Here is a 21,090-nt window from a genome sequence, read left to right as displayed (position 1 = left end):
GAGATCGCCGCAGTCGAAACAATCTACAATGTAAGTTAACGGGGCAATTGTCGAGTTTGTATTTACCTTCACAAAAGTGCTCGTTTTGCCGCTGACAGGCTCAGATTAATATTCTAAGTGTCTGACAACATTATGGAAAGGATTTCTAAGGAGGTCGACCTTTAAAACCTCTTTGAGACCTTTCTGTTTAACCAGAAACAGCTCTGAAGTCGCTAGCGCTAATCCCACCAGACTCCATTTAAAATAGCAATACTTTTAGCATGAATAGAGCCAAAATACAGTTGTGTTCAAAATAATAGCAGTCCAACATCACTAATCTCATAAATCAAATTTGTTGGTAGAAGTGATATTTCCACATGGCAAATAATTTCCTAGTAAGTGTTGTAGAGTCATAGAAAACCAACAGACCCAACAGTCATGACGTGCATGCTGCTCATTCTGTGTAACTGAATCTGTAATTGAAAGGGGCATGTTCAAAATAATAGCAGTGTTGTGTTCAATTAGTGAGGTGATTGATTCTGTGAAGAAACAGGTGTCAGTTATGGCCCATATTTAAGGAAGGAAGGAAGCAAATGTTGTGCATGCTGGTTATAGTGCATTTCACACTGAAATACTCAGCTAAATGGGACGTTCCAGACATTGCTCTGAGGAACAGCGGACTTTGATTAAAAAGTTGATTGGAGAGGGGAAAACATATAAAGAAGTGCAGAAAAGTATAGGCTGCTCAGCCAAAATGATTTCAAATGCCTTGAAATGGCATCCAAAGCCTGAACGACGTGGGAAAAAAACGGTCAACTACCATTCAAATGGATCGAAGAATAGCCAAAATGGCAAAGGCTCAACCAATGATCAGCTCCAGGAAAATCAAAGAAGACTTAAAGTTACCTGTGAGTACTGTTACGATCAGAAGAAGGCTATGTGAAGCTAAGCTATCAGCTAGAAGCCCCCGCAAAGTCCCATTGCTGAAAAAAAGACATGTACTGATTAGGTTGAAATTTGCCAAAGGACACATTGACTGGCCAAAGGAGAAATGGGGCAACATTCAGTGGACTGATGAGAGCAGAATTGTTCTTTTTGGGTCTAGGGGCCGCAGCCAGTTTGTCCGACGACCCCCATGCACTGAATTCAAGCCACAGTACACTGTGAAGACAGTAAAGCATGGTGGTGCAAAAATCATGTTATGGGGATGTTTCTCATACTGTGGTGTTGGGCCTATTTATCACATACCAGGGATCATGGATCAGTTTCAATACATCAAAATACTTGAAGAGGTCATGTTGCCTTATGCTGAAGAGAAAATGCCTTTGAAATGGGTCTTTCAACAAGACAATGACCCAAAACACACCAGTAAACGAACAAAGTCTTGGTTCCAGATGAACAAGATTGATGTTATGGAGTGGCCAGCCCAATCCCCAGACCTCAATCCCATAGAAAACTTGTCGGGTGGATCAAAAATGCTGTTTCTGAGGCAAAACCCAGTAATACAGCAGAATTGTGGAATGTAGTTCAATGGTCCTGGGCTGGAATACCTGTTCACAGGTGCCAGAAGTTGGTTGACTCCATGCAACACAGATGTGAAGCAGTTCTCAGAAATAATGGTTATGCAACTAAATATTAGTGCAGTGATTCAAAGTAAAGCAAACCCTTGAGACATGTTTCAGTTTATACAGTAAATGTTTGAGATTGTAAAGAAAAATGCAAATACTGCTATTTACAGCCTAATATTCCTTTTTCTTCACTTTCTGTAAAGGTAGAACACAAACCTGATCAATGTTGGTTATGTTTTGATTTGGAATTGAATGTGCAGTGTTCCCAATGCATTGATATTATGGAATTAAAAGCTATTCTAAGGATTTTGAGCATTATTCACTTTTTTATAAACACTGCTATTATTCTGAACACAACTGTATTTTCACATGTAAATCGGTAAACTATGTGTTTATTTCAACCAAAACTAGAGTTGGAATGGTTGGAAAAGTGGAAAGACGACCCAAAACGGCTTTTCATAGTTTTATTTTGTTTTTGTCGACTTTTAATGAAGTGTATTTTACGATGCTACATTTTTTTATTTATATGGAGTCTGGTGGGTTTAGCGAATGCAATTTTGCGGATGTTTTTATGTTTTAAAAAAAGGATCTTACTCTTTAACAGAAAGGTCGTCCTCTTTAGAAATCCTTTCCATAGTGTTGTCAGACACTTTTGCAAAACGAGCACTTTTGTGAAGGTACAATACAAGCTGGACAATTGCCCTATTAACTTACTGTACATTGTAGCTTGTTTCGCTGCTGCCGACTGCAGCGATCTCTCTTAATACTGGACCAATGTCAAAGACTGTTGTTCCCATCAGTCACTTAGACACAAAAACATAGGGAAAAAAGGGTCCAGGTTGAAAAAAAGTTATTATCCTTTAACAAGATTACACGCCTTTGGCAAGTCTTTTTTTTTTCTCATCGACAACATTTTAATAAAAAACATTCCTGTCTCCACCAGACCCGTGCCTGTACATTCCCCGCTTCGCCCAGCTACTAGAATTTGGGGAGAAGAACCACGACGTGGCCATGACGGCCATGAGGCTGGTGCAGAGGATGAAGAGGGACTGGATGCACACGGGACGAAGGCCGTCGGGACTCTGTGGAGCAGGTAACCATGACACGAGGTGGCCAAAGATAGATGGAGGGTTTGCTGGCAGCGGCCCGGATGCTCCGAGCAGCGAGTCTGTCATTAGAGGATTCTTGGTTTCAGTCCTCTGAGAAAAATCTGAGGAGAGAAAGTGATTAACGCTCTGTGCTCTGTTGGCATCGAACATCAAGCTGCCCTTAGGATACTTCCCATTCTGACCTTACAGTACAACAACTTCACACTACTAAATAAGTGGATTTCATAACTCTGACTAGTTTTACTTTGCAACCGGGGATTATATCAATGTGAGAGAGGGACTCCGTGAAAAGAGTTACAAACCAGAATGAGTGAGAGCTCAGGGGGGAGATCAACAACAAGAAGTTGTTTTTGTGCCCTTGAAACTGCGTGAAGCGCAACATAAATTTATGGAAAATGTTTAATATCCCAACAAGCAATCTTGTTAGCTTAGCTTGCAAGTGCAGGATTAGCTATTTACATTCACTTCACCTCTAAAAAGTAGTTTTACTGGTTTCCAGCAAGTTGTTCTATGTGTAGATAATGATAATATCCGTATAGAAGATATCAGAGACGGTGTGGCACTGAGTTTCTGCCCCTTGCTGCGCGGGCATAAGGCCCATCAGGCATCGGGCCCATCAGGCATCGGGCCTTTTAACTGTTTGTTGGTTGTCTGCCAAAGGCGAGTAGGTGAGGCCAACCTGCCAGCACCTGCCTACACTTACCACAGCTGGTCTAGTGTTGATTTTCCACCCTGGCCGTCATTGTGAGTTTATGTAAAACAGCTGACCTCAAAGCTTCTCCTCCCCGTGCTGTGTCTCTGCTGGTGTCAACCTGAATCCACTCGGCTTTGATGCATTACCAGCTAAGACGTCCTGAAATCGAATCACGGGCTTACTTCCTGTTTACGCGCAGGGTTTCAATTTTCGTCTTTCTCTATTCCTCTGCTGCATTTCCTGAATAATTAATTTCTTATAAATCATTGAGAAGGGTACAGTCGGATGGAAGAAGGAAAAGGTTCTTCCCAAATATGATGCAAATATAGCCATTGATGAACCAGCAACAAGTATCTGCATAAAACTTCAAGGACAAAGGAGTCATGGATGTAAAGTAATCGTTAACTCTGCATTAGGAAAGAAAAAGCAGCTTTGAAGTTACGTGGATTCAAGGTAACGGCAGTAATATGTTTGAGAGTCGTCAGCGGAGCTAAAAAGCCATCACTATGGCTGTTAGAAGTGTGCATGTAGAAGTAGAAGCATGCATCTATCTTTTAACAGGCTCTTGAGCGAGGCAACTCTAATGACAGTTATATAACTGTTCCCCTTCAAGGCTTGCACTGCAATTCATTGCATAACATTAGTGTTACTCTTTTTGAAAACTGGGGGCGGACTGTTGGCTCTGCAGGCTGTGGTGCTCCTGTCCCATCAGCTCTGTCCTGCAGTCTTCAAGGTGTTCACATAGAGGTGCCTACAAACCAAACATAATATTTAAAGCTGTTGTATACAGTTTTCTGGAAAAGGCAAAGCAGCCCTGCCTTTTAGCAACATTTCCTTTCAGTGTCTGAAAAACTTTGCCGATATTGACACGTTTTATTGCGTTTTATTTTTAGATTCTCTTTAAGAAGTCTGTCTTCCTTTTTTTGGGGTTGCTTTGCCTTTGTGTCAGCAGTTGTTGCCAATGCTGAAATAGCAAAGTTTTCTGCAGGATTTTCCGCCAATGAATCAGGCTTTCACCATCTGAAGGGACGTAATGCACATTTTCATTAGAACAGCCAATAGGAACACTCTTACTCTGCAATGACCTGTGATTGGCCACAGTCTCCTGTTACATGCTAGATCATCTAAAGCCTGAAAATGGAGTCAAGAGGAAGCCTAGTTTTCTCTTAGACCACTTGAATTACAATACACAGAAATATCTCTGTTCTGTTTTTTGTGGTGTGAACCATTTATGTAGTTTTGGGATGGCATAGGTTGAGTTAAATAATGTGTAGGGCCAGACATTTAACCTGTTTGTTAAATCTCATCACATTGTGTTTGTTTCTTTGTTTTCAGCTCTTCTCGTTGCCGCTCGTATGCACGACTTTCGCCGCACTATCAAAGAAATTGTCAGCGTTGTAAAAGTGTGTGAAACCACGCTAAGAAAAAGGTGGGTGGTACAAGTTTTTGATGTTTTTGACATGGACATTTTTCACTTGAAAGCTAACTTGTTGGATATTAGATGACGTTTGATAGTTCTAATTCAGCAAGAACATTCTGACAGTTAAAGTATTGAAGGAGGCTTTCATACTCTGGAGTTGTCTTGTTTTTTAATGGTGCATAAGCGAGCAGGAGATTCATTATTTATATTATTATTATTTTTTTTTTTTTTTGGACTGCCGGTGTCCTGAATTATCAGCCCCAGTGACCCAATTCTGTGTTTCATCCTAATTTGTTTGTGCTTTTTATGTGATGGTTTTGCCTGTCGTCACCCTGCAACTTCTCCTGCATTAGACTGATAGAGTTTGAGGACACACCCACCAGTCACCTGACCATCGAAGAGTTCCTGAAGACCGATCTGGACCAAGAATGTGACCCGCCCTGCTTTACTGCCGGACTCAGGAAGAAAAAAGTCCATCAGGTATGGACTTTTAACACACATACTATCAGGAAAAACAAGCTAGCATGTGTCAATCAATGTGTCACATCATAAAAAAAATACATGCTCACATCCATGTTTTTATCAATCAATTTCCCCCTCGGGTAATATTAAAATTTCATCTTTATATTTTCTTGATGATTACATGCAGCCTGCAGGCTTTCTCCAATAATTAATGAAGGGTATTAACCTCTAAAGTAAAACTGTCAAGGTTCCGTCGTATAACTATATTCTGTCTAACTCTATAATCGTTTCACCCTGTAGTCACTGTTTGGAAAAAAACAAGCTGTTATTCTTTTATTCAACTTCTCTCCTTTGTCTCCCTCCCTCTAGCTAGAGATCGAGCTCAAGAAAAAGATGGATGACGTCGAAGGTATGAAAGCATTATCCTTATCCTTTGTCTGTTTGCCAACATGTCAATGGCATCTTGACTCTCAGAGCACTTGCTTTTCTTCTTATTTTACAAAAATGAATCCTCTTAGCTGTTCAGGGTAGTTGGACTCCCATACATTACACTGACAAAGGCGGAGTTTGGTAACATTTTCCTATTGTGTTGGATGTTTCTGCCAGTTGGCTGACCTTGACTAAGTGCACTACAGTGTTGACTGTCGTCAAAGCGAGAAAAGAAACCAAAACGCTGCAGCACATTGTTTTTATATGATTGAGTTTCAGCACGACATGTAATTAACTGTACTTCATGTTAAAAGTACTTACATGTTATATTGTAATTATGGGAGATATCATTTAAAGGGTTAGCACACAAGAGAAGTGTCATTTATTTTTAGGGACATAAGAAAAGTTCCTGCATCTCACTTTCTACTTTTCATTGTTGCATGTAACGTTGTTGATTCAGGAATCATTCCGTTTTTCATTGTTGTCTTCAACAGATGAAATTCAAGGCTTCCAGGATGAAATAGACTCAGAGCTTCAGAACAATCGACCCAAACTAAGAGGAGTCTACGCTGCCTACACTAAAGAAGGTACTTAGCAGAAAGGAGTTTGTTAAAGCAAGATGCAAGAAAAGGAAGTGCGTCTCTCAGCTTATCTGTCAAACTATTTAGTTTTGTGGTAGGGGTGGAACGGTACATGTATTCGTATTGAACCGAAACGGTACGGGCGTCTCAGTTCGGTACATGAATTTACACGGAGAGTACGCGGTATAAAAATAAATAAAACTTGCGTGCAAATGAATTAATGTAATGTGGAACTACTGTTACATACGCGTTTCTTAGGGACACCTAATCTGTAGCCCCGCCTTCGCTCTGAAGCTCCCATCTCCGCCTACATGTTGAGTCGGTCCAGTGAGTCCACACGAAGCAAACTAGTCCCTTCCATATACAACCAAACACGGATGTACTGTAGCTCTATCCCTTCTTGCCTCGACCACAAATGGCTTCCAGGCCCATTTGCTTTGCTGCTTGCTCCGCTGTTAGCTCCGCTTTTAGCTCCGCCGTTAGCTGTTAGCTCTGCTGTTAGCTGCTAGCTCAGCTGTTAGCGTGTGAAGCTAACGCCACAATTCGACAACTACTCTGTGTAACCGAAGCTGCTCGTTTAACACCCCTGCTCTGTGCATTCACATATGAGAGCAGTGCTTGTCTCCCATATCACACTACTAGATGATTGTCTTATTTTGTTTACAAGTTCCAGATGGAGTCTGGAAATGATGTGGGTGTGTGTACTTAATGTTTACTGTTTACATCTTACTTTATACGCTTCAGGCTGTTGGAGCTAGCTCAGGTGAGAGACTGGATGACACTAGGTGGTACAGCCTGAGACATGCACAATAAAAAAAATTACCTTCTGCATTTTTGTTATGCTTTTCCCTCCATTGTACCGAACCGTGATGTCTGAACTGAGGTATGAATCGAACCGTGACTTCAGTGTACCGTTCCACCACTATTTTGTGGAGTGTATAAACGGCTGCACATTTGTAGTCTTTTTGAAAACTATAATTGAGTAACATGAGATTTGATGTGTCAGTAAAAGCACTAAAATGAATATAGCAGCATAACACGACCAGCTGTTGACTCAAGTTGAGTGGGTCGCCAAACATCACCGGGGTAACACACACTGCCATGTTAATATGTGATGGTGCTTTTATTTATTACTCTGTCAGACACTCACACACACACACACACACACACACACACACACACACACACACACGTACCCCCCTCTTTCCACACAGTGGGGGGTGGGGTGGGGCAATGTTGCTCTTCCAGCTGCTGTGACACTTTCAGATCCGGACACATTTTAATTAGGCACCAGGACCAAAATTATGATCCCAATTATTTTGTCTGGATCATTCATCATTTCTGTTCTTAGAGATTTTTAAACCATCTCACTGCTCATCTTATTTTGATCAATATCTTATTTTACTACAGTGGTTCTAAATGTGATAAAATGTGTTTTCTCCAGTTGAACCATCACATTTTATAATTTAATATGCGATTGTCGTGCATATCTATCCCTGAGCCTGGTTCCATTGTCCAAACACCATGTTGTTGACTCCTGAGCTAAGTACCAGTTCCATGCTTGCTGATCTGTAGCTGATCCTGACCTCTGGTGTCCCTTTAAAGGGATCCGTTGAACACCGCATTCATTGTCTGACCTGTATCGCTATCCGTGTCCCTCTCCCAGGCGGCGATAAGGACAATGGCGACACCCTCTCCACATCGTCTAAGACAGAGGAACCAGAGGAGGAAGACGTGCTTCAGGCCGTGGCCAAGCACTTTGGCAAAGACCTGGGCGAGCTGACACTGGAGGCCCTGCTGAAACTGGAGCAGAATAGACCAGAGGAGGAAGAGGAGAACCAGGAGGAGGATGTCCCGAAGCGAAAAGCCCCGTCGCTGGTGTCCATCCTGGGCCCGATGCCCACAGCAGCAACTCTCGGCCTCCCCGAGTCCATCGACCACTGCATTGGAGACGGGAAGGAGAACGGTGAGTGCAGCCTGGCTTTTTTTAAATCTGGTTTTTCAGACTAGAGGCCTCATTTTTAGGCAGAACAATCCCATTTGGTATCACTTTACCTGAAATCAGATTAACTAGATTGGAAGTTTTTCTTGGGTTTTGTCACAGAGTCCCGACTTCTGGGGCATGGTAATCTGATTTGTCGGCAAAAAATAGCTCTCAAGCTTCTCTCCCGGCACTGTTTTTAGATTTGTTTCTTAAACGTCATCTGTTTGCGCTTTGATATACTTTTATTCTTTTGCATTTTGGATGTCATCAGTGTAATCCAAGCAGAGGGAGAGGAATGGTGGGTGTATTTAATGCATCACATACAGTAGTATGTAAAGTAATCTGGTGCTTTTAAAACATTTCAGGCATTATGTTGTTTGATTTAGCAAACAACTATCTAAAAGCTTTATGCTCTGATGGTCTGATTGGGAATGCTGAGGTGATACCATTCATCCTTTGCTGTGTCTGGTACCTACTGTATCCCCATAATAACCCATAATCAAGTTAAAGAATGCTCTCTCAGGTTTAATTGTCGTAATTAACTCTGCTCCAGGATGAAATTGGCTGAGCTGTGTTTGAAATTTGTATGTGTGAAATTTGAATGTGTGGGAGACGTTCAGGAGGCGAGGTAGCAGAGTTTCTCAACTCTTGAGGTGGATTTGTGCCAAAATACTGCAAGTTGTTTTGTTTATTTGCAGCACATTCAGAGGAAGGAAGCGAACAATGGCATTTAAACTCTGGTGAAGCAAATTACTACACCAAGACAGGAAAAATAACTCTAAACAGCATGATTGGTTAGGTGAACATTACCTGTAAAATTATAAAGAAAATTAAAAAAGACTTGGAAGTTGAAGTGTACTTCATTTAAGCTTGGAGAAAGCTTTACATGGACTTAAGCCTTTGGACTTAAAATGACGAATTGAATTCTATCCTTACTGAAAAGATCCTGTCATAAAAATGATGTGCCGTGAATAAACTATATTTTCCTAACAACAGATATACTTTGAATCTTGTCTGACTGCAGCCAATCACGTTGCACGAGCAGGAGGTAAAGGTACGTTTGGCAGCTCCGATCAGCAGATATATAATGACTTGTTTAAAGTTTAGGACTTGGTCCTGACTTGGACTTTACTTGTGATGCCACATCAGCGTGACTGCTCATATTCAGCCTTTTCTTCATGTCTCCTTAATTAGTCTGTCGCTCAATACTTTCTGACTTCCCCACTCTGTCTGTGGCTCTCAGCTCCAAGCTTTCACAAAGATGTTTCTTCTTTTTAAAAAGGTTCAGTGATTTTCTAAAACCGCTAATCACTGTGGTTTTTATCAAACAGAATCCACAGTTGGTACTGTATTGTAGTGAGTGTTTGTTGCAGCAGGACGGTGTATGTGGGATTGAGTCAGAATTTTGTGTGTGTGTGTGTTTTTTAATGGTGATGAAGGAACATGTCAGCCAGTGCAGCAGTGTGGCTCACTGATGCGTTTCTAACAACAATAGAGCTCTGTAACACCGAGGAAGAAGATATATCAGGCTGTGATACACACACAATACTTTTTAGTAGATACATTAATTATTGTTTTGGTGTTGTCTGTGGATTTGTAGATCTAAAAGAATATTTCAACACACTTATCCTTGCGATGTTAGTTCACATGTTGTGCAGCCAGGTATCGTGAATAAAGAGCCAAACACAAGAACCAACTGAAGTTTTCCGTCGCGGTAAACAAACCGTAGGCGTGATCACACCCTCTGTCAATATGACTTATTAACAGTTGCAAAAATAAAGCAGCTACAGGGATCCATCATGCGTTGCCTATAATTACCTAATTACGCGAGTGGGATGTTCTGCCCGGCCTCTATCTGGGTGTGCAGAGGCGGTGATGGATGTGAGGTAATGGTGCCATGCAGCTACATCTGCCCCGATGAGGAAACCTGTGTTTTTATGGCTCTGAGCGGGGGCATGGGGGGGTCGGGAGAGGCCAGGGGTGGGAGGTGAAGTGTGTTTTGATGGATGGATGTTGTGAGGGAAGGGGCGATGAGGTGGTCTAATGTTTGGAGAGCATCCTGTAACTTAAAGGTCACAGGTTTGAGGCCTCTTTGTGTCCATAAATATTGACCTGGGCCTCATGTCAGATCTGATACTGTACATACTATATGCAACCCCACCAACACTGATCCCTACCATTAACCTGTTTATATTTGTATGAACACTGTCAACCTGATTTTGGCATTTTTGATATTGTGTATATTTTGGATTTACACTCTTTATATTTGCACTCTTCCCACTTTGTATTGCAACTTCTGCAAAGAAATTTCCCTCGGGATAAATAGTTTTTTTTTAAAATCTTTTTATTCTCCACAATGATCCCACAGAGAAGTTAAGAGCTTTTTCATGAACACTCTAAAATATTAGAAATAATAAGGAATGGAGACTGAGGCGGGAAGAGGGAGAGGAGGACGATGACAAAAACAAAAGTGCTTGGTCTCTAATTTAAACCTCATTTTACATCGACTGTCTCTTAACAGAGAACATCAGTGTTCACCATGAGATATATTGACTTAACAAAACAACAAGTTGTTAATCTACGATCATTTGTAAGAGACAATGACATTGGGAAACACTTCCTGAGCTTAAGAAGGTTCGTAAAATGGATTTTATGACAATCCCATATGATTAACGATAATGATGTTTTTGGGAAACGGGTCCCAGTCCTGTCCAAGTGTCCTTTAGAAAGACGCTGATCCCTTTCCGTTCCTTTATGACACTCCTGTTCCATGGGGAAAGGCCTCTGTAAAAACCTGCGTCCCTAAAACATCCATAGCTCAGGTCAAGCCACCCATTAACCTGATGAAAGTGTCCCCCAGTTATGCCACTGACCTCATTTCATCAGGGGAATACACAATTGGGACGAGGTGAAGAGTGAGAGGAGCCACAATTGCCAAACTGCAATGAATCACCGCTATCTGAATCATAGGCTCTTATGTTGATTGTAAATGTGTCTCCTTTTAAAAAACAAAGGTTGTTGATGTGGAGTGATGTTAGTTTGAGTCATCCTCTTCAAGTCGACCTATCATGATGGTCATCGCATGTGGCCGTGAATGACAAAATGGGCTTTAAAAGATGAAGCATGGCTGTGATTAAAGGGTTTAATTGTTGGCCAGTGGGACTCGACGCTGATCGCACTGTGCTGTGTGATTAGAGGGAAGCTGCTCACTCACTGTGTGTGTGTGTGTGTGTGTCTTTCTCTCTCTGTGTGTCTTTCTCTCTCTGTGTCTCTTTCTCTCTCTGTGTCTCTGTCTCTCTCTGTGTCTCTGTCTCTCCCTTTGTGTCTCTGTATCTCTCTCTGTGTCTCTGTATCTCTCTGTGTGTGTCTGTCTCTCTGTGTGTCTGTGTCTTTTCTTCATTCTGCTTCTGCAGTGTGTGTTGGTTCTGTTTTGGTTGGTGTAACAGAATTATGCTGCAGTGTTGTGAGACCATCCTTGACCAATCAAATGCATTTACTTTTCTGTTTTTCTCACCATTGGCAGAAGTTTCTAAAGACAATCTGACATCATCTCATTTTCTCAGAACCAGTGCAGTGCGTGAACACTTTATCATCTGGCTGTGTTGCTTCATTTGACCCTTGTCAGTTGATGCCTGTAGCACACGCCGTACTCTCTTCATACTGACTAAAGCAGTAGTCAGAACACAATAGCCAGCATGGGCCAATCAGGAAAGTAAAATAAGTAAAAACTAAAATCGCTGCATTTCTGGAGCGCTAATGTCCATTAATGCTGCGAAATAAAATGTATCCTGATACCAGTTTAATAGTAACATTTTGAGAAACTACACTCTCTTGCTGAGAGTTACATGAGAAAATTGCATGTCTGTAAGGTAAATATGAAGCTACATCCAGTTAGTTTAGCTTAGCCTAAAGACAGGAAATGACAAAACAGCGAATATTTTTTTCGATTAATCATTTGGTCAATAAAATGTCAGACAATTGTGACGATTGTCCATCCCAGTACCTCAATGTCCCAGGTGATGTCTTTATATGTCTTGTTTTGTCCCAAACTCAACAATATTCAGATTAATATGATATAAAACAGAGAAAAGCAAGAAAATGTATTATTTTTTTCTTTTTAAAGATTTATTTTTTTCCACCTTTAATTTTGACAGGACAGCTAGGTGAGAAAGGGGAGAGAGAGGGGGGAAGACCTGCAGGAAATCATCACAGGTCGGATTCGAACCCTGGACCTCTGCGTCGAGGCATAAACCTCTAGGTATATGTGCACCTGCTCTACCAACTGAGCCAACCCGAACCCCAAATAGTTGCCGATTTATTTTTCTGGTGAAGGACTAATCGTTCAGTCGACTAATTGTTGCAACTGTACTATTCGTACAAACCTGGAATTTGGCTGAATATATAATACTGTGGAGGAAATACAGATTCATTTTGAGGGAAGGAACAAGCCAATGCCAGTGATGAGCTAGGAATAAGGTTCATGCTGTTCCACAGATCCAACCTGACACGGACATGATTCCTTTCAACATATCACCAAGCTGGAGCAATCTAACCTGGAGCTCTGCCACACCCATGGGCCCACATTCTGAAACACAGGCAGCTCATTGTAGACAAAGCAGCAGCAAGACAAAATCATGATTACATCACCCTAATCTTACCTCACCTAGTCGTATGTTACATCTCATTTGGGCTGTGGGTTACCTGTAATGGTTTGTTTGTTGACATTTACAATCTTACAAAACCTTGACTTGTGTCAGCAGATTTCTGCTTCAGTAAACCAACTGTTTTCTCATATTTTGCTGATATTTTCAGTTGCCTCTTCTACCGCCACACTAGGGATGGGCATTCGATTAAATTTTCTTAGTCGATCGTCGGGGAGAATTAACGATCGACTATCGATTAATCATTAATATTTTTATATTAAAATTAATGATTTATAAATTAAAAATTCAATGAAAATACAAAAATACAGCGTGTTTTTCCTCAATGAGATCTTAATTACAAGAAGAACAACAACTTGTGGCAGTTAAACTGGAGGTTAGGCTAAACTTGAAGATAGATAGATAGATCGATATATATATATATATATATATATATATATATATATATATATATATATATATATATATATATATATATATATATATATATATATATATATTATATATATATATATATATATATATATATATATATATATATATATATATATATATATATAATATATATATATATATGCGCGCTGCGGTGCTCTGAAGCAGCGGAACCTGCTGCTGCGAGCCGGCGTTCTTAAACAGAGACCCTCGTTTGTTCCAAAATAATACATAAAAAGAATCATGTTAAATAATAACTTAACCAAAAACATAATACTTAGATCTGACAGGTTTTGTCAAAATGTAACTCAAGACTATCCAAGGCACGGACAAAGCCTAATAAAAAATAACCAGTAATAACTCACATACAACTTCTGCACCAGTCTACTGGATTTGTTGAGAAAAATAAGCATGTTGACATGATCTGGGGTCAGACGTGACCGCTACCTGGTGACCGTCAGTCCAGCCGCCGAAAACACCCGCTGGGATGCACAGGTACCTCCGCGCTAACTTAGCCAGCCCGGGCCAGGGAACCTTATTCCGTTCTTCGTAGTGAGTTTCTACCAGTCTGGTGATGGTACGTCGTGACAGAATGTGACATGCTGGTTCCAATATCCATCTCAATGAACTTGCAGATCCCTTGGGTAATTTTCTCTGCTCGTTGTGCATTGCAGCTCCTCCGTGCTAACACCGAGACGATGCTAGGTTGAGACAGAGCAGGATGCACCGCCACCGACATTAACCAGGGTCGGATGCACTTTGTTTAAGTGGTACATCATTTGAGTCGTGGCCGTGTTGTACTTATACACGGCGTCGCAGTGTTTGCAGTCGTTTTTTTAAATCAAAATGGTCCCACGCCACACTTCGCCGTGGCCCCTTCATGATTACTTTTGAAATCAACAGAAACTTGCAGGTAACTGAGTAGCCTATGACGCCCCCGGGTGGTAAAATGTTTAATTGCTGCCACACAGTGAAATTCATTTCATTGCTTCAAGACTCGCACTACTCAACGCAACCAGCATTAGTTTAATCGATAACAAATGAACGTGATCGACAAAATTCTTAATGATCAATTATCGATCGTCGATTAATCATGCCCATCCCTACTCCACACATCTGCTTTCCAACGTGGATTCAGCCATTAAAGTCGCTCAACATTAAAAAACAAACAACGTGATAGATTAAACCTGCTTCATGTCTACTGTGTTGCTGTTGGATTTCAAATTGCTGCCTGGAAGCAACGTGTCGTGTCTTTGGTCTGTGTTATTGGTCTTATTTTTGATGCTAGTGATGCTAGTGCGAAAAAACAAAAAAAGTCCTTTAAATTGCTCATATTTTGCAAATATTCAGGTTGTAGGTATTTGGTAATTGTATTTAGAGGTTATACCAGAATAGGTTTATGTGGTTTAATAAAAAAAACAAAACAACACCACTATTTTGGTTGTACTACACATTGCTGCAGCTCCTCTTTTCACCCTGTGTGTTGAGCTCTCTGTTTTAGCTACAGAGTGAGACATCTCACTTCTGTTCCATCTTTGTTGGGAGTCGCACATGCGCAGTACCTAGGTAAGGACTACTAGCCAGTCAGAAGCAGAGGATGAGGGCGTGCCCTGACAGTACCTAGGTAAGGACTACTAGCCAGTCAGAAGCAGAGTATGAGGGCGTGCCCTGACAGTACCTAGGTAAGGACTACTAGCCAGTCAGAAGCAGAGTATGAGGGCGTGCCATGCTAGCAGCTAGGCGAGCATTATAACGTGTGTTCCAAAGTGACCACGTTTGTCTCTGAAGTAAAGGCTGGACTACAATAGAGCTGTTTGGAGCAGTTTGTGAACAGTGTTTTCTGTTGGAGATGGTAAGTCCCTTTGGGGTGGACTTTGGGCTTTTTCACTTTGTAAACCTATAACGTGCACAAAAAAGATATATAACACAATAAAGGAAAGGGAAAAATCCCAAAAGCTTAATATGAGCACTTTAAGAACGTCATGAGTCTCTTCAGTTTAGTTCCTGTGACCGTTGGGTTGAAATGGACAATTTATGTGCAAGTCTTCCAATGTTTGGTACTCTGTTTTATTTGTGTGTCGTCATTGTGTTCGGAAACAAACATGTGTCTGATTACACTTGATGTAGTGTGTGTGTGTGTGTGTGTGTGTGTGACCACTGTGAGGGTTAGTGTGTTAGTTTATGTATCTCCATGTCCACTGCGAGTGTTTTCCTGCCTCTGTGTTTTTGTTTGGAGGCTGGTTACACAGAGCTGGATGCAGATGGAGTTTCTGTGGATTCAGGCTGGTCCTGGTCTGGTTCAGTTCTTACGGCTAATTGTGGTGGGTATGGGAAGGGCAGGCGGGGGGTGGTATCATGGCCCCCCCCCCCCCAAGCTCAATCTTTGAAGTATTAAGTGGACAGAGTACCTTGTCATTAGGGCCGAGCCTTTCATCTGTACACTCGCGTGCATTCGTGTGTGCGTGCGCGTGTGTGTGTAGTATTTGTGGACATTGTTAGTAGAGGGCAGGGCACTGGAGGAAGAGAAAGAGGGTGTAATTTTGGATTCTCTCAGGAAAAGCGCAAGAAAGGAAACATAGTTTGGAATATGGTGAACGCAGACAGCCACACAAGAGCTGTTATTATTGTGTATTTACTAGCAAGGATACATAAGCGTCATTATTTTCGTATAGTTTTTATCGATTTTCACCGTAAAAAATACCCCGGTTTGAAAAAGCCAAGTGGTGAGTTTCAACTGATTATCACAGATTGTGTGTCCCAATCATCCAGCAGAAGACTCAAGGGATAATTCTAGCAGTTAACACTTAAAACAAGGAGCTCTTATGCTATTGACATCTTTAGTAAATGAGATTGGTATCAATCTCCTCATCTAACTCTCTGCAAAGAGGTAAATATATTTCCCCAGGTGTCAAAATATTGCTTTAATACAAAGACACTGACTAAGGCTGTATCACGTACTCAGAATTAAACGTCTTCAAATGTCTTTATTTACTCACAGGCGAAAGTACCAGAACAGAATCAAATAGTTAAAGGCCTCTTTACAGTCGGGAACGGCGACCTGTCACACGACAATGTGACGTCAAAATGACGTTGATCTCGCTGGTGCGCCAGGATTTAAAGTGAGCGACCACAGGTTGTGCACCACTCTATTTTTTTCAGCGGCACACGACAAAGCGGAAACGGGAAGCATGGACGAGTTCGAGGACAACCGGATGCCAAGACTCTCAGTGACTGCAAGTCTCCCTTGTAAACTTATTGGGTTAAAGGTGCTCTAAGCGATGTTGGGTGACGTTACTTCTTGTTGACATTCAAAGTATTTTCAAACAAAACGGAGACTAGCTCGCTCCTCCCTCCTCCTCATCCCGTCCCCTCCCTTCTGTGCTTCAGCGCACTCCGCTCTCTGCACAGTGAATTTCAGGATGGAGTTTATAGTCTTTTATAGTTTATATAAAAACAGCTTTGTTCCAGCAGCCTTCATTCAGATAAACAACATGTAGCAACATTGAACAGATGTACAGATCCGTTTTTTTGGCGGGTGTAATTCAGGAGAAGGAAAATGTTTCTACATGAAACTGCTCACAGCCAGGTCTGTGGAATATCTTGAGTAACCAGGTCAAGATTTCTGGAAAGAAACATTGCTGTTGAGTGTCTCAAGTGTATTTATTTTTTTGGTGCTTGAGCACCACAAGCCAAGTGCCATGTAGTTCCATTATATTGGAGAGAAGGCAGACATCTCTACGGCCGATATATCCAACACTGGGCAACTCATACAAAAATATCTAGACTGATAAATGGCACTACAGATAAGGGGAAAACATATGTATTCTAGATTTTTGGAGTGAACTGTCCCTTTTTAAGGATCTGTGCATCCACTTTGGAAATGCTGTTGTCAATGAAACAGCTGTTCATCCCTAGTTAAACTCTTTTCTATCGGTCACCCTGTTGTACCCCGCTCCCTCATCGAAGGCCTGTCGGAGTAATGGCATTTTCATTAACTCATGTCATCAGAGGAGAAACCGAGAGCAGTCTGCCGACAGAAGGAGCGTGATTCCAGCACCTTCCGGATGACTTTGTCAGATTGGTCTATAGCCTTAGTCTTCGGGGAGCTCTGCCCCGCACCATTAGAGGCAGCATTGATTGAGGCACACAGTTTTTCAGCGGAGCACTTAGTTCAATCAATGACGTTTGCACTGACCTTAACTACCCCAGTGAGCACAGCTCCCCAGCTCTTATCAAACCCCTCTGCCGTTTTTATTGCCTGAAAACGTCAGGGAAAAGGGCCGTTTGAAGTCTTTGAAGACAGCCGAGTCTTTTTGCTCTTTGAAGAATCCATTTCATTTTTAGGATCTAACTTGGTTTCACACCCCGTTTTTGTAACCATTTTACAGGTGTAAGGCTGCGTTTAGGGAAGCATTCAGTGCTCCCCAGACACAGACCTGTTGTCCTAAAACATTTTCTACCATCCATCCTCCTCACTAACGGCAATTACTGCAGTGAGTCGTAGCTCTCAGCCGTTCGGGGCGTGGTAGAAGATCCTAACAGATCTGCACTCTGACAGCAGCTCTGCTGAGTCAATTATAGTCTTTTAAATGAGCAACATCTGTCTCATCTCTCTCTCTCTCTGTCCACAGAGGAGTCGTTCAGGGATGAAAGAAAATTCAAAGTCTCATCCTGTGCTTTAGTGTCAGCACACTTTACCTCCTTAGCAGTCAGATGTGTAGAAAACAAAGATCTACAAGCTCCTTTTGTGTTGTCTTTTGGAAAGCTAATGAGGAGAGAGGCAGCCCTCCGAACCAGCAGGTCACTGGTTTGATCCCAGCAGCCACCAGCGTCTCCAACTCTGGGATTGTTCAGACAATTCCAAATTTAAGTGCAACAATCTGCTTTATTCTGACTGTTTAATTATGTTAAGATTCATTTCGAGACATTTCCTCAGACAAAGGAAACTGCACTGGAGAAAAGTTGAACTACAGTATCTCACCACATTTTACGTACGTAAGTGTTGAAGGCTTGACGGCTGAGTCTGTGACCAAATGACTTGTGAAGGACAGCTGTGGATGTGTAACTGTAAAGAAATGAAGCAGGGAGTTGTTGAAAAAGCTTAACACAGTTAAACACGTCATTTAAACACGTCTGTATAATTTTCCTCCTTCAGTTTAAGGGACATTAAATAATCTGTATATTACTAGGGCTGGTCAATATGGAGAAAATTAAATATCACAATATTTTTGAAGAAATACCTCTATCGATATTGCTACAATATTGGCTATTGGTGCTTATACAAAATATTTACACAGATATTTGTGATGAATAATCATCGTTAATGTGAAATATAATGACTAAGTGGCTAAAGCCAAATACAAGTCTACAGTGTAAAGTCAGAAGATTGCATCACTTTACAGTAATGCAGCCTGTATATCCAGGAAAAGACAACTTACGCCATATTCAATATCCCAAATCTAAGATAGAGGTTGACCGATTAATCGGCCGATTTTTGGCATTTTTTTACGTAATTGGCATCGGCCAATATCCCAGTATATCAAGCCGATTAATAGGCAGGAGCATCTGCGGGCAGCCTAGTGTTAAAAACATGAATAGGCGACATTTTGTGCAGCGCACCCAGACCAGCTGCCTCCAGCCCCTCACCTCGTGAAGTCTTGCCGTGTGTCTCGCGCAGTCACTTCAGGCTCAGACCCTACCGTTAGCAGTAGCATATTGCTGGTGTTCTTGCCTTGGGGTTAACTGTACTAATAAAACCGTACAAAACACCTCCGCCACACCGCTGTGGAAGCTCCCCGAATGTCATTTATCAGAGTCTGGTTGTTACCCCTGTCCGTGGCAGTCTCATCCACGCCTATAACGGAGCTAACTGGAGCTAACTGCTAACGGAGCTAATCGTTGCTAACAGAGCCTTCAGTTCTCCGTGCCTGTATCCATTAACTGCATCTATGGACTCGAGCACGAATAAAACCCTTAATGTTATTAAATTGGCTGGACGAGTTTTAAATTACAACTAAGAGTTGTTTGAATGACAGAAATCTGCTCAGATAAGATCCTAATGAGTGCTACAGGACATGTAACAGTAGGGCCCCCAAAACACAGATAAACACACTGTAACAAACAAGGTGAACAAGAACTGACTTTAGAGAGCCCTGGTCTGATGTGATTCAACAGGAGTTAGGAGGAAATAGTGTTGAGATTAATAACATGTCACTTTCTGTGAAGCTTGCAGATTTGTATTCTCAGAAGTTTAATAAATGCTTAAAGTGCACTAAACTTTATTTTTTCATTGAAAAGTTTATTTGACCAAGTTTATTTTCTTCTTACCTGTTTTCGTTTATTATTTATACAATATACAGTACGTTTTTACATTATACATTTTTAATTGAAGTATACAAGTGTAGATTGGTGAAGTGTTCAATAAATGTTTTTGTTGAGAAATTCTGTGTATATTAGTGTTACATTTTATCTTTCAAATAGAGGTTTAAAAACAAGCACATATCGGCCAAATATCGGCCAAAATAAATCGGCAGCATTTATCGGCCATCGGCTGACCCTGATTTCTAAAGATCAGCATCGGCCAGAGAAAACCCACATCGGTCGACCTCTAATCTAAGACAATATCTAGTCTCTTACCACGGTATTGATATAATATCAATATGTTGCCCAGCTCTATATAACACCACACAGTAGTAATGCCTTTTTGTCAGGGTAGGCAGTAGGACGATCAATAAACTGCAATAACTTTCTCAGGTCTTGACTTGTACCTGGCCAAGAAAAAGAGAGTCCAGCACAAAACCCCCCGAAAAACCACCACATGCCGTTTTCACAGCACATTGTTAGTTAATCGTTCCTCACAACTGTTGGTCTTACTTGTCTCTCGAACGGGACTGACTGTGTGTGTGTGTGTGTGTGTGTGTGATATGAAATGTAAAATATTGTTATTTGTTACATGTTTGTTTTTTTACTCATTAAGCGATGTTTCAACTTTTAAAGTGTGGTATTTGTGTTTTTCGAGGGACTGCAGATGTAAATTAGCCAAAGGCTAACTCTGGTGCAATGCATCAAATGGTCACATTTATGTTTTTTAATTGTACATTGTCCCTTTTATAAATAAATTGAAATACGGATTAAACAAGCAAAATATGACATGTTAATTCACTGAGCTTTAGTGATGGTATGAGGATTTTGTTACTTTTGGAGAGAGCCAGGCTTGCTGTTTCCCCCCGTTTACAGTCTTTATGCTAAGCTAACTGGCTGCTGCCTGTAGCTTCATGTTTAACGTACTGAACATACATCAGAATGATATCGCTCTTCTCATCTAACTCTCAGCAAGGAAACCATTGAGAGTAATTTCCAAAGTGTATAATTAATCCTTCAGCATGAGGGTCGAGGTTGGAGTTAGCCCTGTAGTTGTTGGTTACTGTTAATGCATCATGTCAGTGGTGGTCCTCACAAGTCTAGAACAGTGTGTGTGTGTGGTGGGGGAGGGGTGTTGAAAGACATGAATCCTTGCACCTGTCAGATAAATATTTGATTGAGTGGTATTTTTCAATCCACAGCAGTTTGAAACCTGTGGCCATCTTCTTCAAAATTCAAGCATGTTGCCCCTTTAATTGTTAATGACGTATTACTCATTGATGCAACCAATCCATTCACAAATGTATTCATTTCCTCTCTGCTGCTGGGACAGCTGGGCAGGCCTGAGTGTGTGTGAGGGAAGGGGGGAGTGTTTACAGTGCCTGGGGTGGTACAGTAGAGCTTGATGGAC

The 21,090-nt window shown here is 41.3% G+C and overlaps 1 protein-coding gene and 1 long non-coding RNA gene across 3 annotated transcripts in view; one reads left to right on the top strand and one right to left on the bottom strand.

The window, feature by feature from the left end:
* brf1a (BRF1 general transcription factor IIIB subunit a) overlaps nt 1-21,090 on the top strand; it is a 116,456-nt gene that overhangs the window by 34,241 nt on the left and 61,125 nt on the right. For both annotated transcript variants that reach the window (XM_078276769.1, XM_078276771.1), the window contains 6 exons: nt 2,491-2,640; nt 4,686-4,779; nt 5,124-5,250; nt 5,602-5,641; nt 6,156-6,248; nt 7,909-8,208. In XM_078276769.1, the coding sequence (XP_078132895.1) occupies nt 2,491-2,640; nt 4,686-4,779; nt 5,124-5,250; nt 5,602-5,641; nt 6,156-6,248; nt 7,909-8,208 (804 nt within the window). The remainder of the gene's footprint in view (nt 1-2,490; nt 2,641-4,685; nt 4,780-5,123; nt 5,251-5,601; nt 5,642-6,155; nt 6,249-7,908; nt 8,209-21,090) is intronic.
* LOC144534761 (uncharacterized) lies at nt 1,711-3,526 on the bottom strand. The gene is made up of 2 exons (XR_013503608.1): nt 3,360-3,526; nt 1,711-2,757 (listed from the first exon to the last, which is right to left on the bottom strand). It is a non-coding gene; the product is annotated as an uncharacterized LOC144534761 (long non-coding RNA).

The sequence above is a fragment of the Sander vitreus genome, chromosome 20 (genome assembly GCF_031162955.1).
Source record: "Sander vitreus isolate 19-12246 chromosome 20, sanVit1, whole genome shotgun sequence".
Lineage (NCBI taxonomy): Eukaryota > Metazoa > Chordata > Actinopteri > Perciformes > Percidae > Sander > Sander vitreus.
The sequence above is the reverse complement of the archived record's forward strand: the minus strand, read 5'-3'. Positions and strand labels throughout refer to the sequence as shown.